Here is an 18,028-nt window from a genome sequence, read left to right as displayed (position 1 = left end):
ATTTATTAAATATTTTAATTCATTAAATAAGTTATTGATTAAATTAAAAATAATCTGATATACAAAAAATATTAACATGCAATACATTTATACAAAACAGCGATTAGAATTTGGAAAACAATGTAATTTTACAAATTATCAAAAAGTAGAAGTTGATATTAAACCACATACAGGATATATGAATCATTATATTCAAATAAATCCTACAACTCGGGCAACTCAATGTAGCAATATATATTCTGTTCATGAGGTATATGCATATAAATTTATATTTAAAAATATATATATATATATGAATATTATTATTGTTGTTAATATTTTCAGGTGAATACTAATACTGCAACTTTTAAAGATAATGGTATGTGTCATTCTGAAGGTGGTTGGCCAAAAGATTTAAATGCAAAAGATATAGAACAGACTATGAGATATAAACGTAAAATAGAAAAAGATGAATTATATATTCATACAATGCTTCAATTGTTACCTGTAATTAATTTTTTTTTCTGTTTTCTATCTTAATATTTTACTATTAATAAATCTATCAATATATATTTTATTATTTTTAGCCAATGGAACAATGTATTTCACAGAATAATGTATGTAATATTTATGAACAATACTTTAGTTATATGGAACCAGTTTCTTTAATACAACAAATGTATTCACGTACAGTTAATGTATATCGTGATATTTTACCAATAAAAAGACAAATAACACATCTTTCATGGTCACCAGATCAAGGAAATCGTTTTGCAGCTAGTTATTGTAATACTGATTTTAGAAATGCAATAAATGATAATTCTCAATCATATATTTGGGATGTAGGTAAGTTGAAAAACTTAATTTTTATAATTTCTAAAAAATTTCTAAAAAAAAGATTTATATTTTATTTAAATTCATAGAAAATCCAAATATACCTTGTATGACTTTAAAACCGTTCTGTCCAATTCTAACACTGGAATACAATCCCAAGGATAGCAACATATTAATTAGTGGATTAATGACTGGTCAAGTAGCTTGTTGGGATATTAGAAAAGGATCAGAACTAGTTGAGACAAGTTTAATGGAATTTAGTCATAGAGATTTATGTAATAAAGTTTTATGGATAAATTCTAAAACTGGCACAGAATTTTTCAGTGCTTCAAAAGATGGACAGGTATAATAACAAAATAAAATAAAAATTAAATAAAAATAAATTAATTAAACAAAATAAATTAAAAATAAAATAAAGTAAAAATAAATATAATTTGTAAATTAATTGTATAGATAATGTGGTGGGATATTAGAAAATTACAAATGCCTACAGAAACATTAGTAATTGATTTATATAAACCTGATGATCAGAATATTAATAAAGCAATTGGAATTTCTGCATTACAATTTGAACCATCTATGGGTACACGTTTTATGTGTGGTCTTGAAAATGGTAAATAAAAACCTTATATTATAATCATATATATATTTGTATATTGATATATGCTTAGATATAATAATATTTATGTTTATTCTCTATTTAGGTATAGTAATATCAGGAAATCGCAAAGGCAAAACTTCAAATGAAAAAATTGCAACAAGATTCAAAGCACAATATGGACCTGTAATAAGTTTAGAAAGAAATCCAACATTTGTTAAAAATTTTTTAACTGTTGGAGATTGGACAACAAGAATATGGTCTGAAGATTGTAAAGAATCTTGCATTGCTTGGACACCGTAAATATATTAAAAACCTAATTTAAATTAATTAAAATTAATACAAATTACGTTAGAATTATATTTTAATATTAATAATTATATAATATATAATTTCATTAAAATTTTAGTGGTCACAGAAATTTTTTAATGGGTGGAGCTTGGAGTATAACACGATTTTCTGTATTTTTTTTGATAAAAATGGATGGAACATTAGATATATGGGATTTGTTAATTCAACAAGATTCTCCAGTTCTTAGCGTGAAAGCATGTTCATTTTAATATATTATATCATATAATAGAAATTTTGATCTTAAATATTTAATGAATGATTTTAATTGAATTTAAATGTGAAATAGAATTACATTTGTTTTGAAAATATAATTTAATATAATATTTTTTGATAAAAATAAAAATGTTGAAATATTACACTAAAATAGTTCTTTTAGTTTTTAACAATGGAGAAAAATTCTCTACATAATAAAAGCATCAATAATTATTTAATTTCATAGTTTTAAAAATCTGAGTGTAAAAACTATGATTGTAAAAAATTATCAAAGTTAAAAAAAGGATATATGTAGTTTTTTGTAAATTTTTTGTATTTTTATAAAAAAATTTTCATAAAACCAATTTTTTATACAATATTGGAATTAGATATTTGTGAAAAAAAAAATTCAAAAAAAATATCGAAACAAAATGAAAAATTTGAATTTAGACAAATCGAGAAAATATTTAATAATGTTATGTCATCTATCTCTTTTTTTATTTTTTGAATTCATATTTAAGATAAAGAATTCAATAAAAATCATCCAATTATAGATTAAAAATACATTTTAATTTATTAAACAATGTTATTTATATTTAAGAATTAATATAACATATATTAGGTTTGTGATGAAGTGTTAACATATATAAAACCACATGAACAAGGACAATTAGCAGCAATAGCTAATAAAAAAGGAACAATATTTTTACTTGAATTTTCAAAAGCTTTAACAACTAATCAAAAAAATGATAAAGTTTTATTTACAACAGTAAGTTCTATTAATATAATGTATATAATAATTGTATATAGTAATTCTGTCACATTCAAATAATTGAAATTAGTTTCTTGATAGAGAAACACGTAGAGAAAAGGTAAAGGAAGCTAAAAACAGAGAACAAAGATTGAAAATGAAATCTCTTCGAAATATAAATTTTGAAATTGAATGTCCGATAGGAAATACAAAAAATAATGAAAAAAATCTTAAATATTTTAATAATAATAATGAAATATTAATACATTGCGAAGAAGATTATGAAAATGTTATAAAAGCAGTAAGTGTAATATATTTTTAAAATATATATATAATTTAATGTAATGTAAGGGAAGAAACAAAAAAATTTTATTTAAAAATTTGTTGTTGTTTTATTAGGGATTAATAAAAGAACAAAAACAAGAAACAATAGTAAATAAGTAATAAATATATGACGAACAAAGAAATAAATTAAAATCATTATTTTTATTATATATATATAAATTCAAAAAATTTTTATTCTCCTATATGTTAAATTTCAAATTTATTTAATTATGATTATTTCAATAAAATAATTGTAATTATTTGAAAAATTATTGTACAATAAATATCTATATAAAAAATATTTATTCTCTTTTTCTTTTCTTTGTATTTTTTTTTAGCCGCATATATATGATAATAGAAAAAATATATATCAGTTAAAAACTGATAACACTAATTGTAATTTCCGATAAATTCTATTATTTATCGGATGAGAATAGGTATAATGTATCAGTTAAAAACTGATAATAATATTGATTTGAATTTGAATTGAAATTTCCAATGAATTCTAAAAACATTTACCGGATGATAATTATCAAAAGAACTGTTATTTTAGATATTTACATATATTTGTGTAGTTGCAGACGTATTTTCGTTTTGAATAAAAAGTTGACACTTTATTTATAATATAAGTATAAATATTATAATTCAGTGAAAAAAATTACAGTTGAATAAAAGTGTAATTTTTAAAAAATATAAAAAATATAAAAATATTTAAAAAAAATAATAAAGTTATATGAAAATTATTTTTGATATATTAAAAAATTACTATACAAATATTTTAATGCATTTTATTAAAAAAAAATAAGTAAATTAATGATATCAATTTATATATTAATCAAAAAGTTATTAAGATTTAAATGAAAGAACTACATAACCTCTAAAAAACAATAGAACAAAATAAAACATTAAATGTTTGTACAAAAAGTAATAAAAAGGATTATATAGACTTAGTTTATATTGCAAAATTTATTTAATAAGAAAAAATAAAAATAAAATAAAATATTTCATTTTTTTCTAAAATAAAATATTAATAAAAATTTATTTTATTTATTTATTATTTTATTTATTTATAGTTTATTTTTATTATACTTTATTACTTTATTTTATATTTTTATATGATGTAAAATTTTTTTTATAATTATGTTTATTATAAAACATATTGAAATATAAACTAAATTATTTTGAAGTTTTTATTGAATAATTTTTTTTCATTAAAATAAAAGAATATATGTGTGTACGTATGTGTGTATATGTACGTATGTGTTTGTGTTTACATTTTATTTAAAAAAAAATTATGTATATATTTGAAAAATAAAAAAATATTCATTTCGAGTATATTATAATAATTTTAAAAATCAAAAATACAATAAAAAAATATTACAAATATCTATAATTAAAAAATTCTTTATATTCTTTATAATTTTCAATTTAAAAATAAAAAATAAAATATAGAATTCTAAATTGTATTAATAAAGAAAAATTGATTATTATAATAAGTATTTATTTTCTGCTAATAACATCAATATTAGTATATAAATATACAAAATATAGAAGTTTTTATTAATATTCATTATAAAAAAATTAAAATAAAATTAAACTAAATGAATTAAAATTATTTATTATTTAATATAGAAATCATGAATTTGTCGGAATTTTCATCAAAATCAATGGATGTTATCGTTGATATTCATCAAGAATATGAAGAAGATAAATTTTCTAATGATAACGATGAACAAAATGAAACGTTAGATAAAAATATTTCAAATCTATTTCTACAGGAATATGAAAATACATCTTCGAATATAAATACTATTCGTGATAAAAAAGTTAAAAGATCTAAAATCAATTCAACTGCACATCAAAATCTTTTAAAATATGACAATGATATAAAAATTATAGAATCGATAGATTTGATTGAAGAGTTCGAAAAATCACAAATTAAGAAAAAAAATGAAAAAAAAATTCGTACAAGAGATCATAAATCGAATACGAAGAATAGCAATCAATCGTTTATCGAGGAAAAGTTGCATGATAGAAAACAATGGGATATATCAAAAAATGAAATAGAAGTAGAAGTGAAGAAACCAACGAGAAAACGATGGTTAAAAGATACCACTGTGATTCAATTACCGGAACCGAGGAGTATTTCTTGGACAAATACATCTCCGGACAATGTATCTTCGTCTGTTCAACATTCAAAACAATTATTGTCAACGGCATGTTTTCCAAACCAACCATTGCCAGCGATACATTCTTCAAAACAAGCATTGACAACGAGGAATTCATTTTTAAAACAGGAATTATTATTTGGTTTTGATAACGCAGTTTTTGATTCGGAAAATGAAGAAATTCTTAAAATTGAAACCGATCACAATCACGATAATACGAAAATTGAAATGAAATTTGATGGCCGAAGTTCTCAAGATTTGAGCGAAGAAAACAAAAGTTTGAGAAAAACGACAATCATGATCGAAAATTTAAACGAGACTGTAAATTTAGATGGTCGAAATTATGAAAATCAAAGAAAAAAAACGATATTAGATATTGAACATACTGAAAAATCTAATTATGATATATCTTTAAAAAGTAGAATGAGTCATAAATCAAAATATAAAAAAAAAAAATTTTCCACAGATAAGAATGAGAAAAATATTTCTGATAATTCTAATACATCACAAAGCTTGGAAGATATCACTGTACAATCGGATTCCGAAAAAATATTAATAAAGAATGATCAAAAACATTCCAAAGAAAATTTAATATCTGTCGATGAACATGACTATTTAAATAGAAATCATTTAAAACATTCTAGTCAACAATCGTTCACTTCTGAGGATGATGATTCGGATGAGAATCGTTCGAGAAAAATTTACAATGAAACTAAATTAAAAAGAATTAAAAATATGAAGAAGAAAAAAAATTATACAGAACAATGTCAAATGCAACAAAAGCGAAAGATAAATCGAAAAAATATTTCCACTTCATCTATGCATACACCAACTGTTAACGTCAAAGAAAATTTAAAAAAAAAAGAAAAAAAAGAAGAAAAAAAAAATATAAAATATATTTCTGTAACAATTCATAGAACGGATATGTTAGAGATTGATTACATGACGAAACATCCTATGGTAAAAGTTCATATAATAAAAGGTGAGAATGGGAAATATTTAAAAAATAAATATGGTGCAAGTATATATTTGCAACCTATAATAACGGGAAAATTCGATTTCAAAGAAAACAAATCCATAATACCAATATGGGAGGAAGAACTTATTTTCGAACATAATTTCGAAGAACTTCTAAAAACTGATAATGAATATGTTGTAATTCTTTTCGAAATTGTAGATCTTTTGAGTTTTGCCGAAGCCAGTTTCAATTATGATAAATTTGGCAAGTTTTATTTTATGTACCTAATATTATTAGTTTAAAATAATTAGTTTTGTCATTTTAATCATTTGATTTTATTCTTATTAATAGGTCATGAAAGTTGTTGGTATAAAATAGCATGGGCTTTTCTAAAACCTATAGGACACAACAATATATTACATATTGATAAAAAGATCAGATTACAACTGTATAAGCCTCAAAAGAATTTGCAAAAATTTGAAAGATTTCATACATGTGAAGTAAGTTGCATTTTTAGAACGTAAAAAAATTTATTTTTATTTTTTTAAGCGTTATCATGTACTTTAAATTCTATCTTTAATTTTAATTTTGGGTAGTCACAACTGATAATTTTTTTATAGCAGATCAATCTAATTATGATCATCAGTATAAAAGGAAAATTTTGAAATTATAGAAAAATTTAAATATCTTGGTTATATATATATATTGTTTTCGATTTATTTTTTTAAATAATGTTATCTTCAATCTGTTTACGCACCGTACTATCTATATTTTCAATAATAAGAATACTTTTTTATCAAATTTTATTGTACTTAGAATTTTTTATAAAATTTTATAAAATTGAAATTTTTTAGGTATACACATGGTGGAAATCAAACATTCGAGAAAAATATCCTAGTAGCTTATTTGTTACTATAAAGTCCATCGATCCACCTAAATTAGAACCTGTTTTATATCAACAATTATCATTGCATTATTTATCCAATACATATAATGAATCACAAAAAATTCATACTTCAGAAAATATAAATTTACCAAAATGGACTAGATTAACTGCACAATCTTGCAAAGTACCAAATGATATTTTCTTCGAAACAGACATCAGCGAAAATGGATGTTTTTATGTTGTTTTTAGCAACAATGGCAAATATTTGGCTTGTAGCTTTATTGAGGACCAAGATTATCCTATTATAATTTATAAGGTGAATTACATAAAAATTTTTTGCTTTTGTCAATATTAAATTTTAATGTGATGATTTATATTTTGATTAAATTATATCATAAAATTTTTAATATATACTTTAGATTTTATATGCGATTGTGAATTTAAATTATTTTTCATATATTGATAAAAATAAATTAAAAAAATTATAAATATTTAAGCATTTTTCTATTATTATATTTTTCCGTTAAATTTTAATATTAATAAATATTAAAACTTTTTTTAGGTTGATGCAAAAAAAATACACGTACGATTTTTAGGACACAAAATTTTTGTTTATTCTCTTCATTGGTCTAACAATGATAATTATTTACTTTCTGTTTCGTCAGATCAAACTGCTCGTATTTGGGACGTGCAGAATCAAATTGTACAACACGTAGAAGTATATAATATAAATTTGTTTCTATATTTATAATATATATTTATATTTATATTATACACATTATTATAATATTAATTGAGATGAAATTGCACAATAGATGATGCCTCATCCTTCGTATGTATATTGTGGTAAATTCGAGCCCGAAAATACCTCGATAATAGCAACTGGATGTTATGATGGAATAGTGCGCATTTGGATACAAGATAAGAAATTGAAAAATCATGATCTTAATCAAGAATTGGAAGGTCATGAAGGTTTTGTAAATTCAATGTATTTTCAGAAGAATAGCAACTTATTAACAGCAGATAGTGTTGGAATAATAATATTATGGACGTTAAAAAAAAATCGGAAAGTATCATTTAAAAAAGAATGGCATATATCACGAAAAATAAAAGTCAAAGAAATCGACGGTATAATAATTAATACGATTATTTTGCATCCTTTGGAATCTAGACTTCTTGTTCATTCGAGAAACAATGGATTAAAAATGTTAGATCTCGCAACTGGTGTAATATTGCAAAAATATAATGAATTAAATAATCAAAGGTATTTCTTTCTTTAATAATTTCAAATTTAATAAATTATAACTTGATTCTGTATACATTTGTTATATATATATAATATACATAATGTGATAAACAAGTAATGGCAATTTACGCGAATTATCATGAGAGATTTTTTGATACAAATTGATACAAATAATATATATATTTTTAAATAAAATAAAAAGATTATTATTTTAAGTCCAATGAATTTTAGAAGGAAGAATATAAAAAAATTCTTTAACAGGAAAAAAAAAATGTTTCAAAATATTTCATCTTATTAATCTGAATAATAATTATTCGTATAATAAAAAAATTATAAAAAATTAACACACCATTCTACAAGTTTTTATTCTCTCATTTAAAATGCGTTGTAATAATTATCTTATTTAATTTATTAAAAATCTTTAATTTATACAAAAAAAATTGAAATTGACATCTATAATAATTTTGAAGGAAATATATTTATAAAACTAATATATATAAAACTATAAATATATATAATATAAATATAAATATATATAATAATATAAAAACTATAAATATATATAAAACTAAACGTGATTCACTTTAATGTATAAATATAATTGTATTGGAAATTGATATATTATTAATTAATCTTTACATATAAGAATTTTTTTAAAATATTTGTTGCAGAATACAGTCAACAGCCTGTATTTCTCCATGCGGTAATTTAATCTTTTGCGGTGATGAAGATTCATCTTTAAATGTGTGGAATTTAGAAACTGGAAACCTTATTGCAAAATATACATTCGATCAACATTATCGAGCAGTAACTTGTGTAGATTATCATCCATACGACCATATGTTAGCGTTTTCAATTTTTGGCAGTTCTGCTCCGGTGAAAATTTTAAAATTTAATAAAGATGCCACAGGTGAAAATATAGGATTAAAAATGACGAGAGAAATTGAAAATATAGTGAACAATAGGAATGTTTCCCTTGAATTTTTAAATACATCTGTAATATCCAAAGAAGATTTACAATCAAATAATAAAGAAATAATTGAAGATAAAGATACTGTAAAAGAAAAGAATTTGTTATCTAGTCAAAGTTACGATTCTAGTTTTTTTAAGTTTCCCGATAGTGTTCCTTACAGTAATACAAAAATAAAACTTCAACAATTAAATGAAACTGGACAAACAATAAAAAATCGTAGTACGAATCGTTTATATAATATTATTAAAAAAATTGATAGCATTTTATCAAATACGTCAAAATCATCGGGCGATATTGAATCTGGAAAAAACTTTATCCAAGAATTAAATAAGAATAAAGTTTTAACAAGTTTAGATGAAAGTATAGAAAAACGGACAAAAAAATTGAAAAAAAATACATCTATGTACATAAGTAGTGAAGATCAATCGAGTTATTATTTTGAGTCAAGTACAACAAACAGTGACAAACAGAAAATTGTTGAGAGTTACCCCTTACAAAATAACAAAATAAATGATTGGCATATAGAAAATAGATTGAAAAATGTAAAGGAAATAAGAAGTAATGACATATTAAAAAATTATATATCAGAAAGTTTTTCTGATAGTTTTACTGATTATTGCAACATGAAAGTATATGATGAAAGTACAAAAGATTTATTGCAAGAACATATTGAATTAGAACATATTACTGGAATAGAAAAAAATGAAACTGGAATAGAAAAATTAGTTATTTGTGATAAACGTTTTAAAAATAACGATTCAAATTCTTCTGATAGCAAAATACATATTGTAGAAAAAAATGATGTAAAAAATTGTGATGAAATTTCGTTAAAAAAGTTTGAGAATAAAAATTTAGTTTTAGATGTTACAAATATTGAGTCAAATGTAGATTATGGAAGTGATTGTTCGATACGTAGCAATGCAACTTTTATTATTGAACGTGAAGTTTCTACATCAAAATAAAAAAAAAAAATAAATCTAATCTAAAATATCTTTTTAAGAATTTAAGAATAAAAATATAATACTTAAAATCATTTTAAGTATTTAATTATTTAATGTATTTAATATAAAATACCTTTATACATTGTAGCTTATTGTATTTAAAATAAATTTGTTATTTAAAAATATTTTATTTCGTGTATTTCTAGCAAAGCATGTATTTTAAACAAATTATTATTTATCATATAACACGAAGTTGTTTCGATGATTAATCGTACATCGACAAAAGATGTCTATACATTACCTAAGAGCAATTAATTATTATATTATTTTATATTATAACAGTTAAGAAATAAACGTGCAAGTTATTTTAAATAATTAATAAATAAAATTATTAATTATTTTTATTTTAAATATGGGTTCTTTTTTCGCAAATATAGCTAAAATTTCTGTGAAAATAATTATTCTTCCTTTTTTGTATTTGACATATTTATATGGCGTATATTTAGCGAATTTAATTAATCTAGCATTTATAATTTACATATTATTCATATTTAAATTAGTTGGTATACCGATAAGTATTGAAAATGAAGAGTCAGATGAAGAGGTACGAAATTTTTCGTAATTATTAATTAATATTACATATTTTTTTTAACAACGTTTATAATAACAAAATATAATTATACATTAGATGCCTAATGTTTCATTAATTTCATAAAAACATGAGAAGTTGACAAAATGTATGGTTTATTTCTGGATGCATTACATATATGTACATATATATAATTAAAAAATGAATCTCGCAAAAAAAGCGAGAAATGGGCAGTATATTGACAAGTTTAGCTACGATTGGCATTAGTCTCATTTTTTATCCTTTCTTATTTCTTTGCTATATATACATTCTTTTTATTATGATCATCTTTAATATCGTACATTCATTTTATATTTTTCTTATAATGTTACTTAACGGTTTTCCGGATAGCACAATTATTGATTAAGATTACGTGAGTTGTTTATAATCTACAAATAAAAATATGATTTTCAATTATTTTTCGATTTATATATTTATGCAAAATCTGCATTATTGCTTTACTTTCAGGACTTTGAAGATGCTGAATCTAATATCAATTCTGAAGATACAAACCAATCTCAAAATCTATAAAATATTCATGCAAATATTTTCATTTACTTAAAAATAATTAATTATAAATTTATAATTTCTTCCATTTGGTTAAAATATAAAATATTTTTCAAGAAATGTGTAAATGAAGTATCTATCTATTTTCATAAATTTAATAAATATATTTTAAATATATAAATTTCAAAATTATTAATTTTTATTAATATTTAACTTACTAATAATTTTTTTGTAGAAAAAATAATTTTTTATATTTATATGTATACGCTAATAAATTTCTATAAAATGATTTGAACAACAGTTTTAGAGAATGAATTTTATTACGATTATTTTTGTTGCGTGTATAAAATATATTCTACTTTAAAGAATAATAAAAAATACAATAAAAAATATTCACAAATATACTCGATTTTACTGAGTGTCATTTTTGTAGTTTCAATAATTAGAATGTAAATTATGGGTATACTTCAAACTGCTTTAAATTTGCAATTATTGCATTTTTAAATCTGCATTTTGTGCACTATTTTCTTATATGTATATATTTTCAGATGCATAGTATAAACGTTACCAGTTCAGAAACTGCCGGTATGAAGATTGTATGGCATCAGAGAATAAAAACATAGTAGAAATGTACTGGATTTTATCATATACATTTCAATTTGACAATCAAAAGTGTTAATTATCTTAATTATGTAAAAATAAATTAATTAAATATTATATTTTGGATTTTAATATTTAATAAAATAGGCTTTTTCGATAAAAAAAACTTTTTTGCTGCAATGGTAATAATAACGAAATTGATGCTTATTGCGGTTATTTATGGTAAATTTATCCATTTTATTTAACTGTTTATAAAATATAACGTTTTTAGATTAGATTTTAGATTAGATTTATAAATTAATGTTAAATGAATTTCATAACCTTCAAATATTGTCAATCAATAGTATTCTAGAATTTGATTATTAGCATTTAAATTTTTAATTTAATTTTAGTTATTAAAATTACTATAAGTTATTAGAACAAATAATTTGTTTAATTTAATATTTTTAAAATAACTTTTTTTTCAATAAATATTTTACATGTATTATATGTGACTAAATTTAAATTTTAACGTGTAATATATATATATATATATATATATATATTTTCTTAAATATTTATTTGGTTTTAAAAATTATATCTAAAATTAATTTATATTTAAATTTTTTTAAAATAAATTTTTAAATAAATTTAAATATTTTAATTAATGTCTTTGAATATATTAATTATATTATTATTATTATTAAATTATTAAATTGTTATTATGTATATATTATTATTAAAACATAATTTAGTTTTTTCAGGTACTTTTACTTCTGTAATAGCATCACGTGTACTTGAATTAAGTGATAGGTATGCTATGATTAATATCAATTTTATATTATATTTATATCAGTGATACATATTAATATTTTTTTATATTTATATAATTTTCTATATTATTAAACTTTTTTTTATAGATTTTTGGACATTCATAAAGATGGACAATGGCTTGTAATGGTATAAAGTATTTTATATATAATTCTCTTATTATATTATTCATATAAAGTGCTACTATATGATAATATTACCTTAATGTTATATACAAGAAAATTATCTTGTATATTTCTTTATATAATTATAATATATATTATAAAAATTGTTTTTCTTCTATAGATGTATGCACCATGGTGTGCACATTGCAAAAGATTAGAACCAATTTGGGCTCATGTAGCACAATATTTACATGCAACATCAATACGAGTTGGACGAGTTGATTGTACTAGATTTACGAATGTTGCTCATGCTTTTAAAGTTAAAGGATTTCCAACTATTATATTGTAAGAAAAAAAATTATATTTTTTTTTAATATAAAGCATAAAATAATATTTTTTTATATTTTATATGTAGTTTAAAAGGTGAGCAAGAATTTATATATAATGGGGATAGAACACGAGATGAAATAGTAAAATTTGCATTAAGAGTAAGTGGCCCGCCAGTTCAGGGAATAACAAAAACTCAAAGTTTTGACACTATTAAAAAGGAACATGATATATACTTTTTATATGTTGGAGAACGATCTGGTCCATTATGGGTGAGATGAATATTTAATTTTACTTATAATGTAGTAAAAATATTGTTAATATTGATGTTAGTTTAAATAAATATATTTAGGAATTTTATCATAAGACTGCAAATGTGTTCCAACCACATGCATTTTTCTACCAATCTCATCCAAATATTGTTAGTAAACATGCTCCTGTAGAAAATATTCCAGCATTATTTGTTTATAAGGAGAATATACATTATAACTTCAGTGGTAAGTATTTGTGATATATTAATATTATGTATAGAAATATTGTTAACTATTTTACTAATAATATACTTCATAAAATAGTAATATTAATAATTATTAAATAATATGTTTTTAATAATAATTGTTTTATAATATAGATCATAATATAGATGATATAGAAAAATTAAATGAGACAATGTATAAATGGATAAATGCAGAACGTTTTCCCACATTCCCAAAAGTAACAAGAGGAAACATAAATCAACTTTTTTTGACAAATAAAAATTTGGTTTTGGCAGTAGTAGAAGAAAATCAATTAGAAAAAATACCACCACATATGGCACGATTTAAAGATATGGTAGAATCTATCATTAAAAACAAACGAGAAAAATATCATAAGTAAGTTATATTATAGTAATTTGCGCATTATTATTTTGAACAAAATTGATAGTAATTATTTTTTTTTTATATTTAGTTATTTTCAGTTTGGTTGGATAGCTAGTCCAGATCTAGTCAATAGTATAGCAATGATGGTTTTACCATTACCAAGTTTAATTGTTATTAATACTACAACAAATCATCATCACATTCCGGAGGATGAAACCGAAAAATTGACTCCTCATGTGATAGAATTGTTCCTAGAGCAAATTCGAAATGAAAGTGCTCCGGTAAAAAATTAAAAAAAATTTTTTTTTTTAAATAAATATAAATAAATTTATATATAATTAAAAAAGATTAATATTATGGTACACATTTTCAGCGGTATGGTGGAAATAGTTGGTTGATACGTATATATAGATCATGGTTTGAATTAAAAACAACTCTTTCTGCAATGTGGATGGGTAATCCCATTCTAACAATGGTCTTATTTGGTTTACCAGCAGGATTCTTGTCATTAATATGTTATGGTATTTGTTGTCCGGATATTTTAGATGCTGATGACGATGAAGAAGGTATAAATTTATTTTTATAATGTCTACATATATATCTTTTAATTATTTTATCTTTTAATATTAAATGATTTTTCAGACCATCCAGGAACAAATCATATGAAGAAAGATTAGAATAATTGGATTAATATATTGTTTATATTAAACAATTGTATAAAATTGTAAATTTTTAATCTGTAAATTTCAATTTTATTTAGGTAATATTTATTAATTTTATTTAAAAAACTTTACATAATTGATATGATTATACCATAATTGGTATTTTATTTATTATTACAGTAATTTAATATATTAATTTAATTGAATTACATGAATTATTAAAATGATAATTTCATAATTTTTTATAATTAGTAAAGTAAAACAAATTTTATGAATATACAAGATAGTTCATAATATAAATAGATCAGAAGATTCTACGAATTACGCACTATCCTGTATATATACAGATATATACAGAATGTTAATATATTCGTAACATACTTTTGGAAAGTTAATTTTAGAAGATCAAAACAAAAATTAAAATGCAAAAATATTAATTTTTATTAATTTATAAGCAATTTAAGTTTTCATTGAAGCGAAAACAGAAACAATAATGTAAAAAGTTATAGAGCGATTGCGTTTAACGCAAATTTCATTTTCTTATAACTTAATGAATAAATTGATATTTTTCAATAATAACTTATATATTTGTTTTGGTTTCTAGAATCGATTTTCTAAAAATGTTCCACTAATATATTAGTATCGTGTACACATAATGTAAAAATAAATTATCTTAACTAAATGAAACTTTCATAAGACAATACAAATCATATGTAGACATAAATAAGCTTTTTTAAACCTCGTAGAAAAATTTATTCTATATTACAAAAAAAATATAAAAATATATTAAAGTTTTATGAAAAAAATGTAAGTGGTAAATAATGTTCTATATACTTTGAAATTAAATATATATATATATATATATATATATATATATATATATTTGTTTATGTTTATGTAATTATAATGAAAAATATTTCATATATAAATGTTGACAAGTTTGAATATTTGATGAAAATATAATTGTTTCAAAAATATGAAATTGTACATTTTATGTACATTTTTACCTATATTTAATAAAAAGAGATAATACTTCAAATTGATAAAATATTAATAAAAGAATGTAATGTTGAATTTGAAAACATAAGCTGGATTAAAATAAATATTAATATTAGACTTTAATTTTTATTTCAATATATCATAAAAAATAAAAATGTATGACTAATTAAGCGTACAGTAGTGTTATAATCTTAACTCTTGTTCAAAAATTAGACAAAGAACATTATGTCGTCTTTAACAAACCACATATAATTGTATGCACATAGATGCTATAAATCATCATCAGAATCCAATGCTGCTCTTCGTCTGTCAAACTAAAATTAATAATTAATGAATTCATTTCTTTTTAAAGATGTCCATAATATATTATGACTAACCTTCACAATAGTTTTTCTTTGTGTTTGTTGATTTACACTTTCAAGTAAACTGATAAGTTCTTTTTCCCCTAGTTTACCAGGTAATTGACCTCGTTGAGCCATACTTAATATCATATCTTCTACCATCTTTCCTTTTTCAGGTTTACCAAGACATAATGTATTTACTAAAGAAATAATATATATTATAAAATTATACATATAATGTAAAATATATGTAAAATATAATATTCTTACATCTTGCTCTAGCTGATTGATCTAATACTTGACTAAGAATAGAATTTCTCATGTCTTCCATTTGTTGTATTTTTTCTTCCATCGCTTGTTTATTTTCTGCATTATTGTTCTAAATATGTAAAAATCATCAAAATCTAATGAATATTATAATAACTACTTATTGAAGCATTTATACATATATATTACAGTTATAAATAGCTTAATATGTTTCAAAATTTAAAATTAAAGAATTAAATATACTATATCATAAAATTAAAAATAATATTTTAATTATTAATTAATTTAATTTGATTTTTATTTATATTTTTGTTGAATAATTTATGGTTATCGCTATTTATGGTTACTTGTCAAAAATAATACAATATAATTTACCTTATATTGGGATTGCAACTGAGCTAATCGTTGTTGTCGTATTGCTTCAAGTTCTGGATCTGACATGTTTTATAGTATTAATTCTTTACTATTTGATATTTAACAAATTTTATTTAAACTCAATGTATTTTTTAATATATGTGAACTCTTGAGAAACGCAAGTTCCGTTGAAATGTAACAATGAGAAACATGAAGGTTGTCGAATATATACACGTCGAATAGATCTACATAGGTACGCATGTTCAGTTAAGATTTGGATTTTTAATAAAATAATTTAGAGTGATTTCATTTATACATATAATAAAAAATATTTCTTAAATAAATCATATAAATTATTATTATGTACTATATATTATGTAGTAAATATATAATTACATATAAAAATAAGTTTTAAGGAATATTACGAATAAATATTGGCCAATATATGAATATATAGGTTATTTTTATTACAAATTAGCTTATAATTTTATATTAATTAAATTTTTAATTAAAATTGATTTTTAAAAGGATAAAATATATCTTAGGAGAAAATATAAAAAAAATTATAAAGTTCATAATTAATTTATGAAAATTGTATAAGAAAAAGAATTTTAAATAAAATATAATTTCAAGAAAGTTATAATTTCTTTCATAATTTTTTAAGATTATTTTTTTACATACAATATCATAAAAATGAAGAAATTTGCTTTTAAAATTATAGAAATATTTTTATACGTTGCATATACATACATTTTACATTGTATTTTTATATATTACAATATATTTTATATATTTTTTAATATCTTATCTTTTTCTTTTTTTTTATAAAATTTCTTTTTCTTAGATTTTCCAATACTTTTATAAGTTTTTCGCTTCGGATATAGTTTTCTTTCTAAAATTTGTTGTTAAACAAATATTTAGAATAAATAATAATAAAAAAAAATAATACAAAATAAAATTTCTACGAGAAATTTATTTGAAGTTTTAATTTTAAAAGTTTAAATTATAGATTTGTATAAATTTTTAATAAAAAATTAATAATTATTTAATTTTCAATATAATATTATCAAAGTAATGATATGGAATTATATAATCACAAATAGTGAATTTTTTCCTTTTCGCACAATATTACTCTTCTTTTTTGTGCAAATATCTCCTTACATATTTTACTATGCTAGTAATAAGTCAGAGCTTCCACAATCCAAACGCGAGATGACGTTGATTTTTGATCGTTGTCTTACTTATCGGCAAAATATATATATTTTCTATATATTTTTTTTCTGTTATTTTATATATATATATTATATATATTTTTTATTTTTATACATTGTACATATCGTATTTTACACATTTTATACTTTTTTTATA

General features: G+C 20.9%; 4 protein-coding genes and 1 long non-coding RNA gene across 9 annotated transcripts; 3 read left to right on the top strand and 2 right to left on the bottom strand.

Moving 5' to 3' along the window:
* The first annotated feature begins 10 nt into the window (after positions 1-10).
* Positions 11-3,330, top strand: LOC100864117 (dynein axonemal intermediate chain 2). Of its 2 annotated transcripts, none has more exons than XR_015294853.1 (10): positions 11-250; positions 325-486; positions 567-825; positions 903-1,156; positions 1,267-1,426; positions 1,518-1,710; positions 1,821-1,956; positions 2,577-2,723; positions 2,808-3,006; positions 3,105-3,330. XR_015294853.1 is itself a non-coding variant. In XM_086916297.1 (10 exons), exons 1-10 carry the CDS (start codon positions 77-79, stop codon positions 3,147-3,149), a joined length of 1,740 nt encoding a protein of 579 aa, XP_086772423.1. In that variant the 5' UTR covers positions 12-76; the 3' UTR covers positions 3,150-3,330. The 2 variants fall into 2 exon arrangements, 1 of the variants encoding a protein (XP_086772423.1); XM_086916297.1 differs by having other exon boundaries at positions 12-250; positions 2,797-3,006.
* Positions 3,331-4,519: 1,189 nt separating this feature from the next.
* Positions 4,520-10,386, top strand: LOC100864005 (uncharacterized). The gene is made up of 6 exons (XM_031915824.2): positions 4,520-6,419; positions 6,507-6,655; positions 7,010-7,357; positions 7,604-7,759; positions 7,857-8,305; positions 8,959-10,386. Exons 1-6 carry the CDS (start codon positions 4,667-4,669, stop codon positions 10,220-10,222), a joined length of 4,119 nt encoding a protein of 1,372 aa, XP_031771684.2. The 5' UTR covers positions 4,520-4,666; the 3' UTR covers positions 10,223-10,386.
* Positions 10,387-10,415: 29 nt separating this feature from the next.
* Tmx3 (Thioredoxin-related transmembrane protein 3) lies at positions 10,416-15,381 on the top strand. 4 transcript variants are annotated; one of them, XM_086916302.1, is made up of 11 exons: positions 10,416-10,805; positions 11,885-12,158; positions 12,680-12,728; positions 12,836-12,875; positions 13,032-13,195; positions 13,266-13,449; positions 13,530-13,674; positions 13,809-14,049; positions 14,126-14,318; positions 14,411-14,603; positions 14,680-15,381. In XM_086916302.1, the coding sequence occupies exons 2-11, from the start codon at positions 12,116-12,118 to the stop codon at positions 14,712-14,714; spliced, it is 1,287 nt and encodes a 428-aa protein (XP_086772428.1). In that variant the 5' UTR covers positions 10,416-10,805; positions 11,885-12,115; the 3' UTR covers positions 14,715-15,381. The 4 variants fall into 4 exon arrangements, with proteins under 4 accessions (XP_086772428.1, XP_086772427.1, XP_086772429.1 ...); XM_086916301.1 differs by having other exon boundaries at positions 12,671-12,728; XM_086916303.1 differs by lacking the exon at positions 10,416-10,805 and adding an exon at positions 11,675-11,796.
* LOC147656136 (uncharacterized) lies at positions 10,801-11,936 on the bottom strand. Its single transcript, XR_015294854.1, has 2 exons — positions 11,555-11,936; positions 10,801-11,218 (listed from the first exon to the last, which is right to left on the bottom strand). It is a non-coding gene; the product is annotated as an uncharacterized LOC147656136 (long non-coding RNA).
* Positions 15,382-15,804: 423 nt separating the features above from the next.
* On the bottom strand, positions 15,805-17,820 carry PDCD-5 (programmed cell death 5). The gene is made up of 4 exons (XM_003692774.4): positions 16,682-17,820; positions 16,310-16,418; positions 16,076-16,239; positions 15,805-16,012 (listed from the first exon to the last, which is right to left on the bottom strand). The coding sequence occupies exons 1-4, from the start codon at positions 16,745-16,747 to the stop codon at positions 15,968-15,970; spliced, it is 384 nt and encodes a 127-aa protein (XP_003692822.3). The 5' UTR covers positions 16,748-17,820; the 3' UTR covers positions 15,805-15,967.
* Between the last annotated feature and the right edge of the window lie 208 nt (positions 17,821-18,028).

Source organism: Apis florea, unplaced genomic scaffold (genome assembly GCF_048593485.1).
Source record: "Apis florea isolate Af1SG1 unplaced genomic scaffold, ASM4859348v1 contig_3802_pilon, whole genome shotgun sequence".
Lineage (NCBI taxonomy): Eukaryota > Metazoa > Arthropoda > Insecta > Hymenoptera > Apidae > Apis > Apis florea.
The sequence above is the reverse complement of the archived record's forward strand: the minus strand, read 5'-3'. Positions and strand labels throughout refer to the sequence as shown.